The sequence below is a fragment of the Vespa mandarinia genome, chromosome 2, assembly GCF_050613455.1.
Source record: "Vespa mandarinia isolate Hongniang chromosome 2, ASM5061345v1, whole genome shotgun sequence".
Taxonomy (NCBI): Eukaryota; Metazoa; Arthropoda; class Insecta; order Hymenoptera; family Vespidae; genus Vespa; species Vespa mandarinia.
The window spans coordinates 1,255,001-1,272,500 of record NC_140811.1 but is presented as its reverse complement, the minus strand read 5'-3'; the positions used below and the strand labels follow the sequence as shown (position 1 = coordinate 1,272,500).

General features: G+C 33.2%; 1 protein-coding gene across 6 annotated transcripts in view; it reads left to right on the top strand.

Moving 5' to 3' along the window:
* nolo (ADAMTS-like no long nerve cord) overlaps positions 1–17,500 on the top strand; it is a 188,606-nt gene that overhangs the window by 139,160 nt on the left and 31,946 nt on the right. For all 6 annotated transcript variants that reach the window (XM_035888047.2, XM_085664516.1, XM_035888049.2 and 3 more), the window contains one exon: positions 16,031–16,435. In XM_035888047.2, coding sequence (XP_035743940.2) covers positions 16,031–16,435 — 405 coding nt within the window. The remainder of the gene's footprint in view (positions 1–16,030; positions 16,436–17,500) is intronic.

Sequence of the window (17,500 nt, the reverse complement as noted above, 5' to 3'; positions counted from 1 at the left end):
AAGAGAACTCTTTACGAAGGACAATAATTTAACCATGAGACGATAAATTTAATGTTAAAATCCAACCGGAAGGAATTTACGTCCATGGCATAGCGGATGTTCTCATTCTTCTCCAATCCTCTCTTCGCTATCTTCGTCCTTGCTTCTCGTTCTTGCTTACACCCTCTCTCTGTCTCTCTCTCTCTCTCTCTCTCTCTCTCTCTTTCTTTTTCCTACATATGCCACAGCTTTGCCTATGTTCTCCACTCACGTATTCGCGGACAAAGGGATTGTAAATTGTCAGCTCGTTATAAACGAAGAATAATCGTGAAGTTGCGACACGCCTCTCGCAAACCAATTCCCGGCTATTCGTTTCATGCAATTTAGTTTTTTTTTCCCCCCTCCCCCAGTCTCTCTCTCACTCTCTCTCTCTCTCTTTCTTTTTTTTCCGTTTCTCGTTTTTTCACTCTTTCTTTTTTTACTGTTTTTCTTTTTCTTGTTTTTTCTGCTTTTCTCCACCCTCCGATTTGTAGCATAGTAAAGGGAGGGTAAGTGGTAGGTTGGGAGGGAGAGGAAGAAAAAAAAAAAAAGTTCGTTAACGCGCAAGTACTTGGAGACAGAAATTCATTTGGTCCTTTCCTTTTTCTTTTTTCTTTTTTTTTTTTCTTGTTTTTTTCTTTTTTTCTTTTTTATCTTTCCTTTTTCTTTTCTTCCTGTACCCAGAATATGTAGTACCAGAATGTTAAGCAATGAAGGAGGAGGAGGAGGAGGAGAAGGAAGAGGACGAAGACGGGAAAGTGCTTTTATACGGACATTTCTCGCAAACATTTTATTCATTTTTTTTCCTTTTCTCTTTCGGCCCCTCCCACGCGCTTGTTTTACTTCTATCTTTTTTTTTTCTTTTTTCTTTTTCCTTTCTTTTTTTCTTCTTCTTTTCCCTCTTTCCTTCCTTCATCTCTTTCTTCTATTCCACTTTTTCCCTTCTATCCGTTTGTTTCAAAAAAATTATTTTTTAATAATAGTACTAGTAAAGTGTGAGGACGAATGATTTTATCCTTTTTTTTTTTTCTTCGAGCAAAGAAAAAAGAGAAAACGGGAAAAGGAAGGAACAAAAAACAAGAAGGAAAGAAAGAAAGAATGAAAGAGAGAAAGAGAGAGAGAGAGAGAAAGAGAAAGAGAGAAAGAAAAAATCTCGGAACTTTTCGTTCATAAGAGAAACCATCTCGTTTGCTCTCATTTTCTTATAACGAGACTCGACTTCGTTCACAATTTTTTCTTTTCTTCTACATATATGTGCGTGTATATATATATATATATATATATACGTTCGTACGTGGATACGAATGAATGAACGAACGAATGAACGAACGAACCGTTTCCTCCGTGATTCGCCTAACAAATTTTCTCTAATAGTATTTCACTCGTTTATCCACACATAAGAATCTTTCGTAAAAACTTCTACACTCGTGCGTGTATATATATATATATATGCATACATATAAAACTGAATGTACCTTAGCTTTCATAAAAAATATGGATAAAATTCCGAAAAGAAGAAAGAGAGAGAAAAAAAAATATATATATATATACACACACGTTCTTTCAATGTAAATATTCGTCATATCGATTCCCTCTTATCTATCTTAGGATTCCCAAAAGTATCGATATTATTATCAGAGCAATAAGGAAACAGTGCAACGAACCATTTCGATTTTGGGTTCTGTTGGCAGTTCGTCGTTGAGATAGTCAGTAAATTCAGTATCGCAGATTCCACGCGAGATCCTTTCAACTTGAGGGTAGTAAGAGAATCGGAACGTGAGAGTTAGCAAAGAGAAGAGAGAATACAGAAAAAGAGAAATATATATATATATATATATATATATATATATATATATATATATATATAGTAGCTAGAGGGAAAGGGAAGAATCACGGGAAATGAAATGAGCGGCAAGAAAAGGGAACACAACGCCATTAGCATAACGAAACGGGGAGACGTGCAGTGAATCCAGATTCATCTCTCTCTCTCTCTCTCTCTCTCTCTCTGTCTCTTTTTCTATTCTTGTCCTTTCACCTCTTCTTTGTCTCTCGCTTCACTTTGTCTTCTCTCTTTCTTTCTCTCTCTTCCTTTCTCCTTGTCTCTCTCTCTCTCTCTCTCTCTCTCTCTCACTTTCTGTCTCTTCCTCTTCCTCTTTTCTTTCTATCTCTTTCTATCTTGTAGATTTTCAGTGCACTCTGTTAACACTGGTAATGGTTCAGTGTGTATTTCACGAGTGCGGCGACCGGCTGTTCCCTTCCATTTTGCTCTCAGAGAAAACAGAGGAAATTCATTTGCGAGCTGCTACGAAAATTTCGCCGTGGTAGCCGCGATAAAGCTTTGCAGGGACGCGTTTCGCTTCGGATTCTCATAGTTCTCACTCGTAAGGCATACACGTTCTCCTCTTCATCCTCCTCCTCCTCCTCCTCCTCCTCCACCTCCTCCTTCTCTTCCTTCAACTTCATCCTCCACCACCAATGCCGCCTGCCGCCTTCCGGCCGATATAAAGCCTCTCTAGAACGTTTTACGACGACAAAAGGACGTTTTCGGGCACGTCGCTTTCCTTTGTCATCTTTCTATGTCTCTCTTTCTCTCTCTCTCTCTCTCTCTCTCTCTCTCTTTCTCTCTCTTACTACTTCGAAAAAAAAAAAAAAAAGAAAAAAAAGAAAAGAAAAATAAAACCACTCGTATTTGCTAGAATTTTGCAAGACGCTCTCGATCGCGACGATATTTGCGAATCTAAAATATTTGCTTGCCTTTCTTTTTGTTCTTTTTTCCTTTTTTTCCTTTTCTTTCTTTTTTTTTTCCCCTCCTTTTTTCTTTTTTCTTACGTCATTGTAAATGCAATATGGCTTCAAATAAATCGCGAAAGTAGCGAGTTCGCGAATATTACGATTTTTTCTTTTTTTTCTTTTTTTTTTTTTTTTTTTTTTTTCTTTCTTTCATCCCAATACGATTCGTTTAATCATTTATGCTCATTAAGAAATCGTTTGTTCGTTCGAAGAAAGCGCGCGCGCGCGCGCACTAACTAACTAAACGATGATTAAATTTTAAATAAAGCAAACGATTTCACGTTTCAATCGAAGAACATAAATGTGATTGATTATAATTTCGTTTTGGAAGTGTAAATATAACGCGATTCGATACGCACGTCTTTTTTATTTCCCTCGTTTACAAACGTTATCGCATTATTCAACATATTTCATTGTTACTAATAAAGACACGAGAGAAACCCTGTGTGAAAATGCTCGGTAAGTTCGGATAATTTAAAGCCGACAAGGCTTACCTTTAAATTGTTCTAAGCTTCTTAAAGGGTACACGTGGGATTAAAATTTCAAAGTTATAGGAATACGTATATATACGCTTTCTTAGCTCGTGAGACGATCCTTAAACTTCGACATTGTTCGCAAATATATTTAAATCGTGCACATTAATTAACGTTATCGCACAATCATAAAAATTTTATATTTTCGATAAATACGTATATTTTATAATCGTACGTAAACTGTATGTAGTTTTTATTTTATTTATTTATTTTCTTTTTTCTTTTTTTTTGCTCTCTCTCTCTCTCTCTCTCTCTCTCACTCTCTCTCTCTCTCTTTTTCTTCCGTAAATTAAAATATATGAATACTTTTTTTTTTTTAATTGTGACAACGATGTATCCTGAAAACAAAAAAAACAAAATATGAGAACGGAGAAAAAAAAATGTAACAATGAAAAAGTCTACTTTTATACTTGATCTATGAAATGGATTATAGAAAAGAAAAGGAAAATAATGAAAAAGAAAATGACATGAGAAAATGGAGAAACTCTAACTAATAATTCGTGTCTCGTTCTTATATACTAAAAGCGATGGTACATCGAGTTAAGTTCTTAAATGGATCTCTCGAGCGTGAATAACCATGATAATATTACACATGTATATACACATACATGTACGTAATACATATGCATGCATGCATGCATGCATCCATACATACATACGTACGTACGTATAAAAAGATACGTAAGAAGAGGGAATACAATCGTTTCAACAGCAGTTATAGTAGCCTCGAATAGCATTTTTATACCGCGATAAGTCTAACAGAGTTTTTTCTTTTTATTTTTTTATTTTATTTCTTTCTTTCTTTTTTTTTTTTTTTCTTTTCTTTTCTTTTCAAAGGGACTACAAGCTACGACGCGCATCGTAGAGAGTAGTAAAAGTATTCGAGAATATGAAGGACAATGTGTGTTCGATTGATCGACTCCATCGATGTCGCTGACAATATTTTCGAGTGTATTCGGGAAGGGTGTTAAAAAAGAAAAACGAAAAAGAAAAAAAAAAGAAAAAAAAAACAAAAAGACAAAAAAAAATCGAGAAAAAAAAAATGAAGAAAAATATTGGATTTTTATCGAATAACAAAATGTCTGCATTTATGTGTGTATGCGTGTATGTCCGTGTATATATGTTTGTATTCATCGATAACGTTCGGTGGTTAGAAGAACAATAAACTAGTAGAACTCAATTCGGTGCAAGGCTAGGTGCAATAAAAATCTAATGCCAGGTTGCTGCTGCGGATATTCGGGTCGCAGCATTCGGTGCAGCGATGCTACGACGATATGAACCCTTGCCAAATCCGTTATCCTCGAGTTCGCATAACCACCGTATATACTTACGAGTAGAGATCGATAATAGATGTATTCCGTATTACCAACTATTACCAATATAATATTATAGTAGGTCACAAATTGAAAAGATATATAATTTCTGGAAATAAAAAGAAATTTATACGTACACACACACACACATATATATATATATATATATATATATATATATATATATATATTAAAAAAGAAAAATTAATTGTAATGAAAAATTAATTATCGAGATTTTTACGTAGCGTATAGAGGGGAAAAAAAGGAAGGAAAAAGAAATAACGAATGAAATTTATATTATATAAAAATAATAATAGTAATAATTTTTTATATATGAAAAACAAATCTCATACGTTTTCTTTTCTCTCTCTCTCTCTTTTTTTCTTTCCTTTTCTTTCTCTTTCTCCTTTTTTCTTTCTTACATTTTATCATGTACAACATAAAATCCTCAATAATTACTTTTTCATTTCAATTTTTCATTACATTTTCTTTTTTACGTATTCGCGACGAATGTTTTATCGAAAGTATTTTTCTCTTTTTTTTCTTTTTTTTCTTTTTTCTTCTTTTTTACTTTCTCATATATTACATTTTATTTCGTTATTAGATTTTTCTTAAAGAACACTTAAACGTCAAAAAACTCTTTATATATCTTTTTGTTTTAGCACGGTTTAACGATTTTCAACCGACCAATCGCATGTCGCGTAATCGCAAATCCGTTCACTCGGTCACGGAAAAGATTTGCGAACGTATGTACTTCGATTAGATTTCAAGGTCGTACATTTGAACATTATCGTCGTCGATTAAATTACACGAATATTCAATTGGTTTAAATGCTCATTTAATTTGTTTAAACGAACGTAAATCAAAGAATACGATTCTTCTTCTTTAATCGTTGAGTATAGTTTTCGTGATGGGAGAAAAAAAAGCAAAAAAAAAAAGAAAAGAAAGAAAGAAAAAAAAAAGAAACAGGAGAGAAAAAAAATTTTCCTTTGAAATTCTTAATGGAGGCAAAAAGATAAAAGAAACGAAAAAAAAAATAAAAAAATAAAAAAAGAAAGAAAGAAAGAAATAAGACGAATAAAAATATAATATACCAATCGATATTGAATCAAAGCGACGAACGATAAAACAAACGTTTCCATCTGTCAATCCATGTATTCATATTTTCGATATGAAAGAATTGAATTCTTAAAGTATCTAAATTTCATGAAAAATCCAATGAATAATATTCGGTCACGTAACGGCATCACGTGTCTTATGGCAGTAAACATCTTGAAAGGTAGATTAATAGCGCCGTATAACGATCGTCGAAAAGATATCTTCTTATGAAATGCAAATTTTCGTCGTATTAGAAAAATATCTTATACTCTCGGCATTTATTTATGGCAGATCGACGAATAGAACGATGACTCATTTAAACGAAAAGTAAAAGATGAAGAAGTAGAAGAAGAAGTAAAAAGAAAACGAAAAAGATAATCAAGAAAAAGCCAACGAAAAAAAGAAAAAGCCAGGCAGAAAAAAGAGAAAGACAAAAAAACCAAAGAAAAAGAGAGAGAGAGAGAGAGAGAGAGAGAGAGAGAAAATAGTAACTCGGTACAAATCGTACGAAAACGATCGGTTCGATTCTCCAAACGATTTCATTTGAGTCAAACTTAATGATCGATAATAAGTCTATTGTTTATACGCGAATAAATACGTCGTTTTCTCTGTAAGCATAATGGTAAATTCGTAGAAGGGATGGAGGAGTGGGAGGGAGGGAGGGGCAGATGGTAGTGATTCTCCCATTTAACCTAAACATTCGGTGAAAGCCGAAGGATCATTCGATTTTCATCGATTATCACCAAGAGAACACGGGTAAATGTTGTTCGGTAAACAATCATCAGCAATGTAAATCTAGACCGAACGATTTCCCCAGGCTGTGTAGGTTTGCGGCTTGTTTTCATCTCTTTCTATCTTTCTCTCTCTTTCTCTCTCTCTCTCTCTCTATATATATATATATATATCTATCTCTCTATCTATCCATTTCTATCTCTATCTCTTAATACATACGTTGTATTAAACTCGTTATATGTATAATATTTAGGTATACCTTGAACCTTCGTTACGTTTGATATACCAACGTTCATTGGCTAATTAAACTTAGTTTATTCATGATCTCGATATTACGTATGAAGTATTATAATGAGCAATCCGATGTAATAATTTAATTAACAAAAAGATATATATATATATATATATATATATATGCGTTAAAAGAAAACAACGAATGTTATTGTTTTTCACGTTACGTATAAAAGATCGTATTAAGATAATCGATATTATATATGGACGATATTTAAAAATGTTAATAATTTTCTCTTCTTCCTTTTTTATCTTTCTTATAAAATCTAAATTCAAAAAAAAATCTACGATAATTTCATTTCGTTCGTGATATTATCTAACATATTAATAGTTGACAGTATCTCTCCTGTACAAATTTTGTTTGGCAATCAACGTATATACCAAGGGCGATTATCTTGCAAACAGGCTCGCTCTATGAGATGTATGTACATATGTATAGAGTCAACGAAAAGCATCGTGGTTCTCTCGTTCGTGTAAGACAACGTTAAAGGGACACCTATACACACACACACACACATACACATTCTCTCTCTCTCTCTCTCTCTCTCTCTCTCTCTCTCTCTTTCTCTCTCGATCACTCTCGTGTATTATGCAAGCGCAGAAATGACGTAACGGTTGAAACGTCAAAGGTCCCGATATTCAAACGATATCGAATTAGATCGATCAATCGGAATATCATGCTCTACGTGAAACGAATAATTAACCTAATTTGTATATCATTCTTATTCATGATTCTGCCATCATTTTTTCGAAAGAATTTTATATTAAAGAACTTTAATATTAAAGAATTTTATGTTAAAGAACTTTTCTATTTCATTCAATGCTCTCTTGTGGTTAAGAACCTTCTTTTCTTTTTTACGAGTAAACAGCTATGTACTTATGTGTCTCTCTTTCTCTCTCTCTCTCTCTCTCTTTAGTTGTACGTACGTAAAAATTATATATACAGATATATATATATATATATATATATATATATATATATAGTTATACAATGATGAGATCGTTTTTATGTTAACTAGGCGCATATTCCAAAACATCAGAGTTATGTCAAACGCGTCGAAAAGAAAAAAAAAAGCAAGAAAAAAGAAAAAAGTAGCCTGCTGAGATCATGAATGGGTCTAGAGCGCTTGGCCTAGATAGCAATTTATCTTTGACGAGTCTTGGAACTATTCGAAAAAAAGAGCAAAATAAGCTCAAAGTGGAAATCAAAAGAAATCAAACGTTCCTTTGCATATCGCCATATCTTAAAATAGGAAAAAGGATGTAAAAAAAGAGAAAAAGAATTAGTCTCGTCGTCGATATCATTGATAATTAGATAAAATGTTTCCTTTAAATTCTAACATAAATTAAATGTTTCTTTTAAATTTTAACATAAATTAAATGTTTCCTTTAAATTCTAACAAAAATTTCTAATAACTTAATATATTTCCATCAAATATATTTCCAATTAATTTTTGAAGAAAATCAATCGATTATTTCCTCCTTCTTCCTTCTTCCTCATACTTTCGAGTTTTACTCGATAGTTTTTTCTCTCTTTTTTCTTTTTTTCTTTTTTTTTTTTTCCCCAGAACGATAAACTACCAAGAACTTTTTCACAAAGTTAGGCTCAAACAAATCTCCAGAAGCAATAATTTTGATTTTGAAAATCTCCTAGAAACTTTTGGATCGTCATTGATTGTATTAAAAATTCCTCCATTACTCATTGACCAATCTTAATACATTTATATATTTATTTGTACATATATCTACACACACACACACACACACACACACACACATACTTTCTTCCTCGTAATTTTTCCCAAACTTTTCGAACGACATTTAAAATTATACTGAATTATAAAAAGAAAAAAAAAATTTACGATAACGAAAGAATATTATTATTCTAAAATGATTAATAATTAAATGGAATAGAATAATATTTGAATTATTCTCTGATAGATAATATCGAAATTCACAAAAAAAAAAAAAAAAAAAAAATCAAATTTCTTGACGAATATGTTAGAGAAGAATTCATTTGACTGTATCGACGATTCTTAAGTTGTAGTTAGTTAATACATTGTTACAACGATTTAGTTCTTCGAGAGAAACTTTTACGCTCGCGTAATCCGTTACGAAAGTTATCGAGCGTTAACGTGGACGGAATTTTTCGTAAATACGGATAATCGAGACACTACGTGCTTCGTTCATTCTTTTCTTCTTCATTTATACGCTTCGATTGAATCTCAATTCCACTAACGCTTTGATAATATTTTATATTATATTTTCTCAGAAAGAACATTCTCACCATAGAAAGTGAGAGAGAATGAGAGAGAATGAGAGAGAATGAGAGAGAGAGAGAGAAGAAAAGAAAAGAAAGGGGAAAAAGATTCGAAAAATATTTCTTTTCAAAACTATTTCAGTTATTTGGGGAAGAGGTTAAAGAAAGAGAAAAGAAGAGAAGAGAAGAGAAGGAAAGAAAGAAAGAAACGAAAAAAAAATGGGAGAAGAAGAAGAAGAGGATGAAGAAGAAGAGGATGAAGAAGAAGAGGAGGAGGAAAGAAAAAAAAAAAAAGGAAAAGAAAAATGAAAAAAACATTTGTTGTCTCAATAGTTACCTTAGAAGAAAAGCATGTGAAATTAAATTGAAAGAACATACGTAAAGAATAAAGAATATCAAACATTTGATAGCGTTTACCGAGTGATCGTCGAAACTGAACAAAATGGAGTTATCTACGAAGGCTCTTACCGTCCGAACACGAGAAACGATATTTTTACAAGCATTCCATACTCTTTCTATCAATGATGTAGTACTAGTTCCTCCTTCACCTTCTACCTTCCATCTCTACCTCTTCCTCCCCTTCCATCTTCTTCTTTTTCTTTTACTTCTGCAAAAGGCTAGCTTCTCGGTCTCCTTTCTGAATGCTTCGCGAAAGGATCGTGTTATCGTAGCCCTCGACGCGATGCTGAAAAAGGGAACACCACGAATGTGTTTTCCTTTATACCGAAAGACGGCTAGACGTCACTTGCTCTACGAACGAAGAAAATGGTCTTCTCTTTTCTCTCTCTCTCTCTCTCTCTCTCTCTCTCTCTCTCTCTCTCTCTTTCTTTCTTCCATGCGTTTCTTCTCGGTCGTCCAAGACGTGGTCCGATTTCCTCTCAACGCGAGATGTACCTGTGTATTCGTGGGTTACACGTATTCTTTCCCTTTATTTCATGGTACGAAACTACACGAGGAAGCCAACCTATTCACGTGCTATTTCAGTAAACAGCCTTCTTTTCACATACACCAGATATATATATATATATATACATATATAGATAGATAGTTACGTATCTATCTCACACGTACATTCATACATACATAACTACTACAGGACTAAAATGAACAAACTCGACGTCGTGTCCGATGATATATCATTTCGTACGACCTTGTCTATTTTATTCGATCTCTTATACGTCATGTCGATTCTCCATTATCATTGTCGTTTATATTCAAACACGAATGGACGAGTTTTAAATTCCTCGAATTATTACTGATTACAAGCTCGTCTATTTGTTTACAAAATACACACACACACACACACATATATATATATATATATATATATATGCGTACAAATTTTCTTCTTTCAATTTATATCAATAATATCATTGTAATAACGTATGATTTCAATTCGATAGGAATAAACTCGTATCTGTGAAATATACTATTAATAAACACGATGAAGGATTAGATTTGTGAGATGTAGAGAGAAACATTGGAAAGTCGGAAGGTAGAATACAGGAAGTTATGGTGGTGTCGTTGAGAGAGTATCATCCATTGTTTTAGGTCGTCCGAGTCCAACCCTTAATCGGCTGAAACGTCTACTAAATGCCCGCCAGATATCCCCAAGCTAACACACCACTTGCTCCTATCCGGAAACGCTTTCGTCTAATGAGTAGTTGAGATTCCTCGTTAAGGAGCGGCTAAACTCTGCATTGCGGCTTCTGTGCGGGTTCCTAACAGGTTTCGGCGTTTCGCATAGTTTCTTCCTTCACTGCTACAATATAAACTCTACGATATTATCTTCACTCTTTTCTTCTCTTTTTTTTTCTATCTCTATCTCTATCTCCATCTGTCTCTTTTCTTTCCTCAAAGCTGTCAAGTTACATGATCATTTTAATCCACAAGTGAAATTATCCATAAAATGTACAAACATATACACATATATACGTACACCTATTTACATATATACAGTAAGTATGTGTGTGTGCGTACATTTATATGTAAGAATTTACCCTATTTATCTATACGATAGATCACACCTACTTGAAATACTTATTCTGATGAATAATTTCAAACGATTAAAGATTCAAATGCCTCCCCGGAAGAGTTACACTACTACTTCCGTATTCTTAAGCACGAGAAATCTCTGGCTTGTTCTGAAAATACCTAATGATAGCAAACGAGAGTAACTGCACTTTATAAAACTTTATCTACGAAACTGTACCTTCTTAAATTTAAACTTGACCTAATTAAGTTATCTTCTCTCTCTCTCTCTCTCTCTCTCTCTCTCTCTCTCTCTCTCTATCTATCTATCTATCTATCTACCTATCTATCTATATATTTAACTGTCCGACATGAAATATTTATTATAAGATATGAAAATTGTCTTTTTTTTTCTTTTTCCCTCTTTCTTTCCATCTTTCTTTTTATCGTTCGCGTTTAACGTTTAAAATAATTTTTAATTCGAATAATCGTGTTAGAAAAATCGTAGACATAAAAAATTTCCGGTCCAAAGACCAAGTAATGGAAATTTTTCCTTTGACGTACTGGAATAATTAAGTTTTCTTGTCGACTTAAGACGCTACGGTATATGTAACAGGTGTCTCGTAAGTAGGATTTTGCATGTTGTGAAAAAAAGAAAGAATGAGATAGATAGAAAGAGAGAAAGAGAGAGAGAGAGAGAGAGAGAGAGAGAAAAGGACAGAAAGAGAGAGAGAACGGTGATGGATCGCCATAGTGAATCAGGACTACCTTTCAGCGTTGAAAATGAGCCTGTAAAAAGGACGAGAAAGCTTCTTTTGGTCTTCTATACCGGAAGCACTTTCTTCCTTCCTATCTCTCTCTCTCTCTCTCTCTCTCTCTCTCTCTCTCTCTCTGTCTTTCACACAAACACACACGAACAAGCACCCACACACTTTTCGTTTTTTTTGTATAACTCATAGAATCTTTCCATCGGTTCGCTTCAACATCATCAATTTTCGGCCGTGAGGGTTCGTTCTATTTGCAACGTAATCGTGAATAGACTCGAAATCAATATTGTTAATTCATTGGAAAATTTCCATTTGTTTTTCCTTTTTATAATTTTCTTTCATATCCGGTCGAATTAATAATTAATATTATTATTATATCGATTGGTTCGATTAAACGATTATGGACAAACCATCCAGAGACCATTATTTCAAATTTGTAGTTCGTATTAGGTATATACGTGTTTGAAAGTTGACTTGTTAAAATGATAGACACAGGATGAAATATATATATATATATATATATATATATATATATATATATATATATATGTATGTATGTATGTATGTATGTATGTATGTATGTATGTCTGTATGTATGTATGTATGTCTGTATGTATGTATGTATGTATGTATGTATGTATGTATGTATGTATGTATGTATGTATGTATGTATATATGTATATTCAGATATATGAACATAACTCGTACATCGTTAGCAGGCGTATATTTTATGCAGATCCAAAATTATTCAACCGAGGTACGTTGGACGAGAGTAAATCGTTTATCGAGTAGAGTTTAAAACTCGAATTACGGTATTTCGATGAATGGACGTAAGTGCTTAGCGCGCTCGGCTTTGTCGAAAATAGTTGGCGTTTTCCATAGATTCATCCGGTTACGCGTTTATATGCATAACTAAACGTCGTGTATCGTTCCATCCCGTTAAAGAGAGAAAGAGAGAGAGAGAGAGAGAGAGAGAGAGAGAGAGAGAGAGAGATAGAAAGAGTAGTAACTTTCACATTGACTCGATTTTCACTCTACGCTCGTACCAGAGATTGAAATAGTTTTCGTCAACGTACTCGTTTCGTTGGTGGAAAAAAAAAAGAAAAAAAAAAAAAAAAAAGAAAGAAAGAAAGAGAAGAGAAAAAAGGAAATAAATAGAAACAAAAAATAATAGAATGGAAAAAGAGAAAGATAAAAGAGTAGATAAAACGAATACCCTTTCGCGTAAATATATTTGAAAATTTGGTTTGAACGAACGAACGAATGAGAGAAAACAAAAAAATGAAAAAAAAAAAATAAAAAGAGACGAAAAACAAAAAAGAAAAGAACAAAAGAAAAAACGTAATTTCGTTATAACCATAAAAATGTAAAAAAAAAAAAAAAAGAAAAAAAAGAAAAATTGGCAACTGCCAAATTGACTCTCAATAAATGGTGAAATAAAAAGAAGAAGAAGAAGAAGAAGAAGAAGAAGAAGACATGGAATAAGGAATAGCGAACCGTGTTTCGGGGCTAATCGTCGTTTTGTTACCATCTTAACGAAACTCTAATTTCTTTGGTAAGGTAAAAGTAGGAAAGTACTAAACGATGTTCACCTAAGAGGACCGAACGAATATAAGGATGGTGGTTTTGCGCCAACTTTAATAACGAACGTTTTACTTTCGAAAAGTTACATTGGGGAGTAAGAGTTTTGCAGTACGCGTAAAAGAAGAGAAAATCGACCCTCTCCAAAGTTTCGTCTAGGAAAAACCTTCGAAACGATCGAAACTGTGGCCTCGAGCTATTCCGATTTTCTTCTAAATTTTCCTTCATTATCGTGATAATTAATGAACCCTTCTCTTTCTTTCTTTTTCTCTCCCTCTCTCTCTCTCTCTCTCTCTCTCTCTCTCGTTTTATCTCTCTCTCTCTCTCTCTCTCTCTCTCTCTCTCTCTCTCTCTCTCTCTCTGTTTCTCTAAGCCTCTTTATTATCGTACAACAAACTTGTTCCGAGCGAATAGATGAGAAGAAAATTTCTCATCTATTATTTTAGAAACATACAAAAGGGTTTATTATTTCAACGTTGTATAAATATCGCAATGTATTTGTTGAATAAATAGTAAATCTTCTAATGTCAACGAAATAACAATAAACCATGAACGTGAATTATAGCAGCAATATTGCGGACTTTGTATTTATTATTAAGACATCGATAATAACTTGACCATTGTAACTGGACAAATATGTTCCTCCTAAGCTACGTAGTTAAACTTTCTCGAAATGTAAACACTCTTTTCCCTCTCTTCTCTTGATGAGGGTACGTTAGAGCCTCGTTAAAATTCCCTTACCGTTAAATAACCTTCAAACTTTGAATGATTTTCATGATTATCTTTACGAATATTCTGATGAAATATATATAAAACGTTGTAAGTATTATATTAATTTTAATATAATAATTTAATATATTTAATATTCAAAGGAAAAAGAAATAAAAATTATTAGACATATTTTATACATATATATATATATATATATATATATATATATATATATATATATATATAATCGTAGTTCATCTCTGTTATTATCTTAATTATATTCTGTATATTAAAAGGCATTTTTTTCATTCATTTATAAATAATTAAAATGTTCAGATATTTCTATAAAATATTTCTCATCATATAAAGTACATACACACATACGCGCGCACACACACACACACACACACACACACACACATATATAAAACATTTTTACTTGTATTATAGAACATGTTGGCATCGTTTTTCTTAAAGAAAAAAGAAAAAAAAAAAAGGGGAAAAAAATAGATACCATCCTATTCATATAATTATAATATTATATTATTTATAGAATTAATATAATATTATTTTTGGAAAACGTTAGACTTCAGACAAATGTAATAAAAAATCAATCTCTGTAGAATTCAAAATAGTCTTCGAGTTATAGGAGTGACCGATATGCGGGCATGGAAAGTAACATACACGATTACATCAAGCAATCACCATCGAAGTTTGCCGTACTACCTCCATAAAGAAACGATTCGAGCGAGTCGCGGAAATACGTGTTCTAAAATCTACATAATGGCCCCATCCGAGCCTTTCAAAAACCTACCACCACCTGTCGACAAGACCTTTCTCATTTCTACGAGATTGACTCGGTCCTCGTTCGTCTGTATGCAAGTTCTTCGTCTCTCTCTCTCTCTCTCTTTCTCTCTCTCTCTTTCTCTCTCTCTCTCTTTCTCTCTCTTTTTCTTTTATTCTCTCTTTCTCTCTCTCTCTCCCTTTCTCTCTCTTTCTCTCTCTCTCTCTCTGTTGCAAAAGAAGAAAAAAAAAGAAACGAACGACTTTCTTTCTTCCGAAACAATGGCCGAGCCAAGCTCGATCCCTGTCCGCTGGCAGCAATTTTCAAAATAGTTTTTCGCACTTCGGTTCATGGACCTTAAGGAGTTTTCACTCATTCACAAAAAAAAAAGAAAAGAAATAAAAAAAGAAATAAAAAGGACAAAATAAAAAATAAAAAAGATACGCAAGAATGGACTCCTTCGTTCATTACTACCATCGCTTTTTATTATTATTATTATTATTATTATTATTATTATTATTATTATTATTATTATTATTATTGTAAACCAGAGATAAATAATATTTTTATCCTCTCTCTTTTTTTCCCTCGAGATAATTTTTTTAGAGATAATTTTTTTTTAATCTTCTCTCTCTCTCTCTCTCTCTTTCTCTCTTTCTCTATCTTTATCTTTGTCTCTATATCTGTGCTTGCTTTTCCTCGGTAGTCACGATCGATTCCACTTGGTTCGAAATCACCAGACGATAGATAACTCTGGTAATAGAAAATTTAAAGAGCGTGGAAAAGAAACGCTTCGACGGGGGGGGGGGTAGGGGAGTAAGAGGGGGGGGGAGGTGAAAGTTTGACGATCCAATTTAAGCGAGAAGAAAACGTTCATCAATCGTTATATCTCGAACGAAATCATATTATATTAACCATAAATGATTCCTTCTAGATTTTCTCAAGGAATCGTATAGCCCGACGATCTTTAATATCTCCCTTCTATATATATATATAAATGGATCTTATTTCGTTTTGAAATTAAATTGCGATCGAAAGATAAAAAAAAAAAAAAGAAAAAAAGACAATATTATCAGGATGGAGAGGGTTAGGGGATGGGGAAAGAAAAGGAAAGAAATGAAAAAAAAAAAAAAAAAAAAGAAAAAAGAATTGACGGACGATATATTTCTTTGTGATTTCAGCCATGCGAAAAGCCAAGTGATTTTCGTGCGGAACAATGCGCGGCATTCGATGATGTACCGTACAGTGGACAATTGTTAAAATGGTATCCACATTACGATCCAGCACGGCCCTGTTCTTTGATCTGTCGTGGGGAGCAATCGCTTGGGAATAATGTCGGTCGATTGCAACAGCAACAGCAACAGCAACAGCAACAGCAGCAACAGCAGCAACATCAACATCAGCACCAATACCAACAACAACAGGAGCTAGGGTCAAACGAGAAGATGACACTTACTAGCGATGCCCAAGATGCTCTACAATTTGATTCCGATGAGACAATAGTTGTCCAGTTAGCCGACAAAGTTGAGGATGGCACGAGATGTTATCTCGATGGCCGTGACGTCTGTATTAACGGCGAATGCATGGTAATTTTATCATTGTTCGTATAATAATTAATTTCACGTCTATAAATTCATATCTTATTTTTCCTTCCTTCTATTTCTTTTTCTCTTCTTTTTTTCACTTTTTCATTTCCACGACAAGACATTCATTAATCGTCGAGTTTAATTAATATTGTTTTCTTCTTTCTTCTTATTTATTTTATCCTGTTTCTTTTTTTTCTCTCTCTCTCTCTCTTTTTTTTTCTCCTCGCGGTACTTCCTACAGATATATAACAGATAAATAGTAGCCTATGTAGAGAAACAGACTTAAGAGTAATATGTAAGTTCCGATAGAATCAACGTGGCTTGCGGATAAAAATTGCACGTAGTTTCACGTTCATTGACTTCCATAGACTTAGAGACTCACGTGACGATATCAACGACCTACAGACCCGTATGAATTATCCACGTAGCTGCTTCGTGCGACTGGCCAGTTGTTCACATCGTTGCATCTCTCTCTCTCTCTCTCTCTCTCCCTCTCTCTCTTTCTCTTCATTTCTTTCTAACGATTCAAACTTGCTCTAGTCGTATTTTTATATTTCGTTAAATTCAACGAAGAGTTCCATTCATTTTGATTTTTCAAAGATTTCTTTCGAAGAATATCAACAAAAAAAAAATCCAGAACGGGAATCAAAGAACTTGGAGTTGAAAATTCTAAAAAAAAAAAAAATTATAAGAAAAAAAAGGAAAGTAAAGAAAGTAAAAAAAAAAAAAAAGAAAAAAGAATAAATGTAAAATTTCATATACAATTATATCGTTTTACGTAATAAGTATTATGCATCTGCATACATATGTAGGTACTATCTATCGATCCAATGGTAGAATCAAGTGGAGTACTTTAGACCCTTATACCTACTCCCTTTTGGACGTTTGTCATAGTTTCGAGAAAGGGCGAAAGGCAAACATCAATAGCAGGTGTTTCATGCGTGGTTTGCCAAAGCTTCGATCTATCCTACGCAGATTCAATTCTAACAGTTTACCAACTGCATTTCACTTATAACAGGATCACTCTGAATCCTATCGATGTATGATATAGTTCTAATATCGATT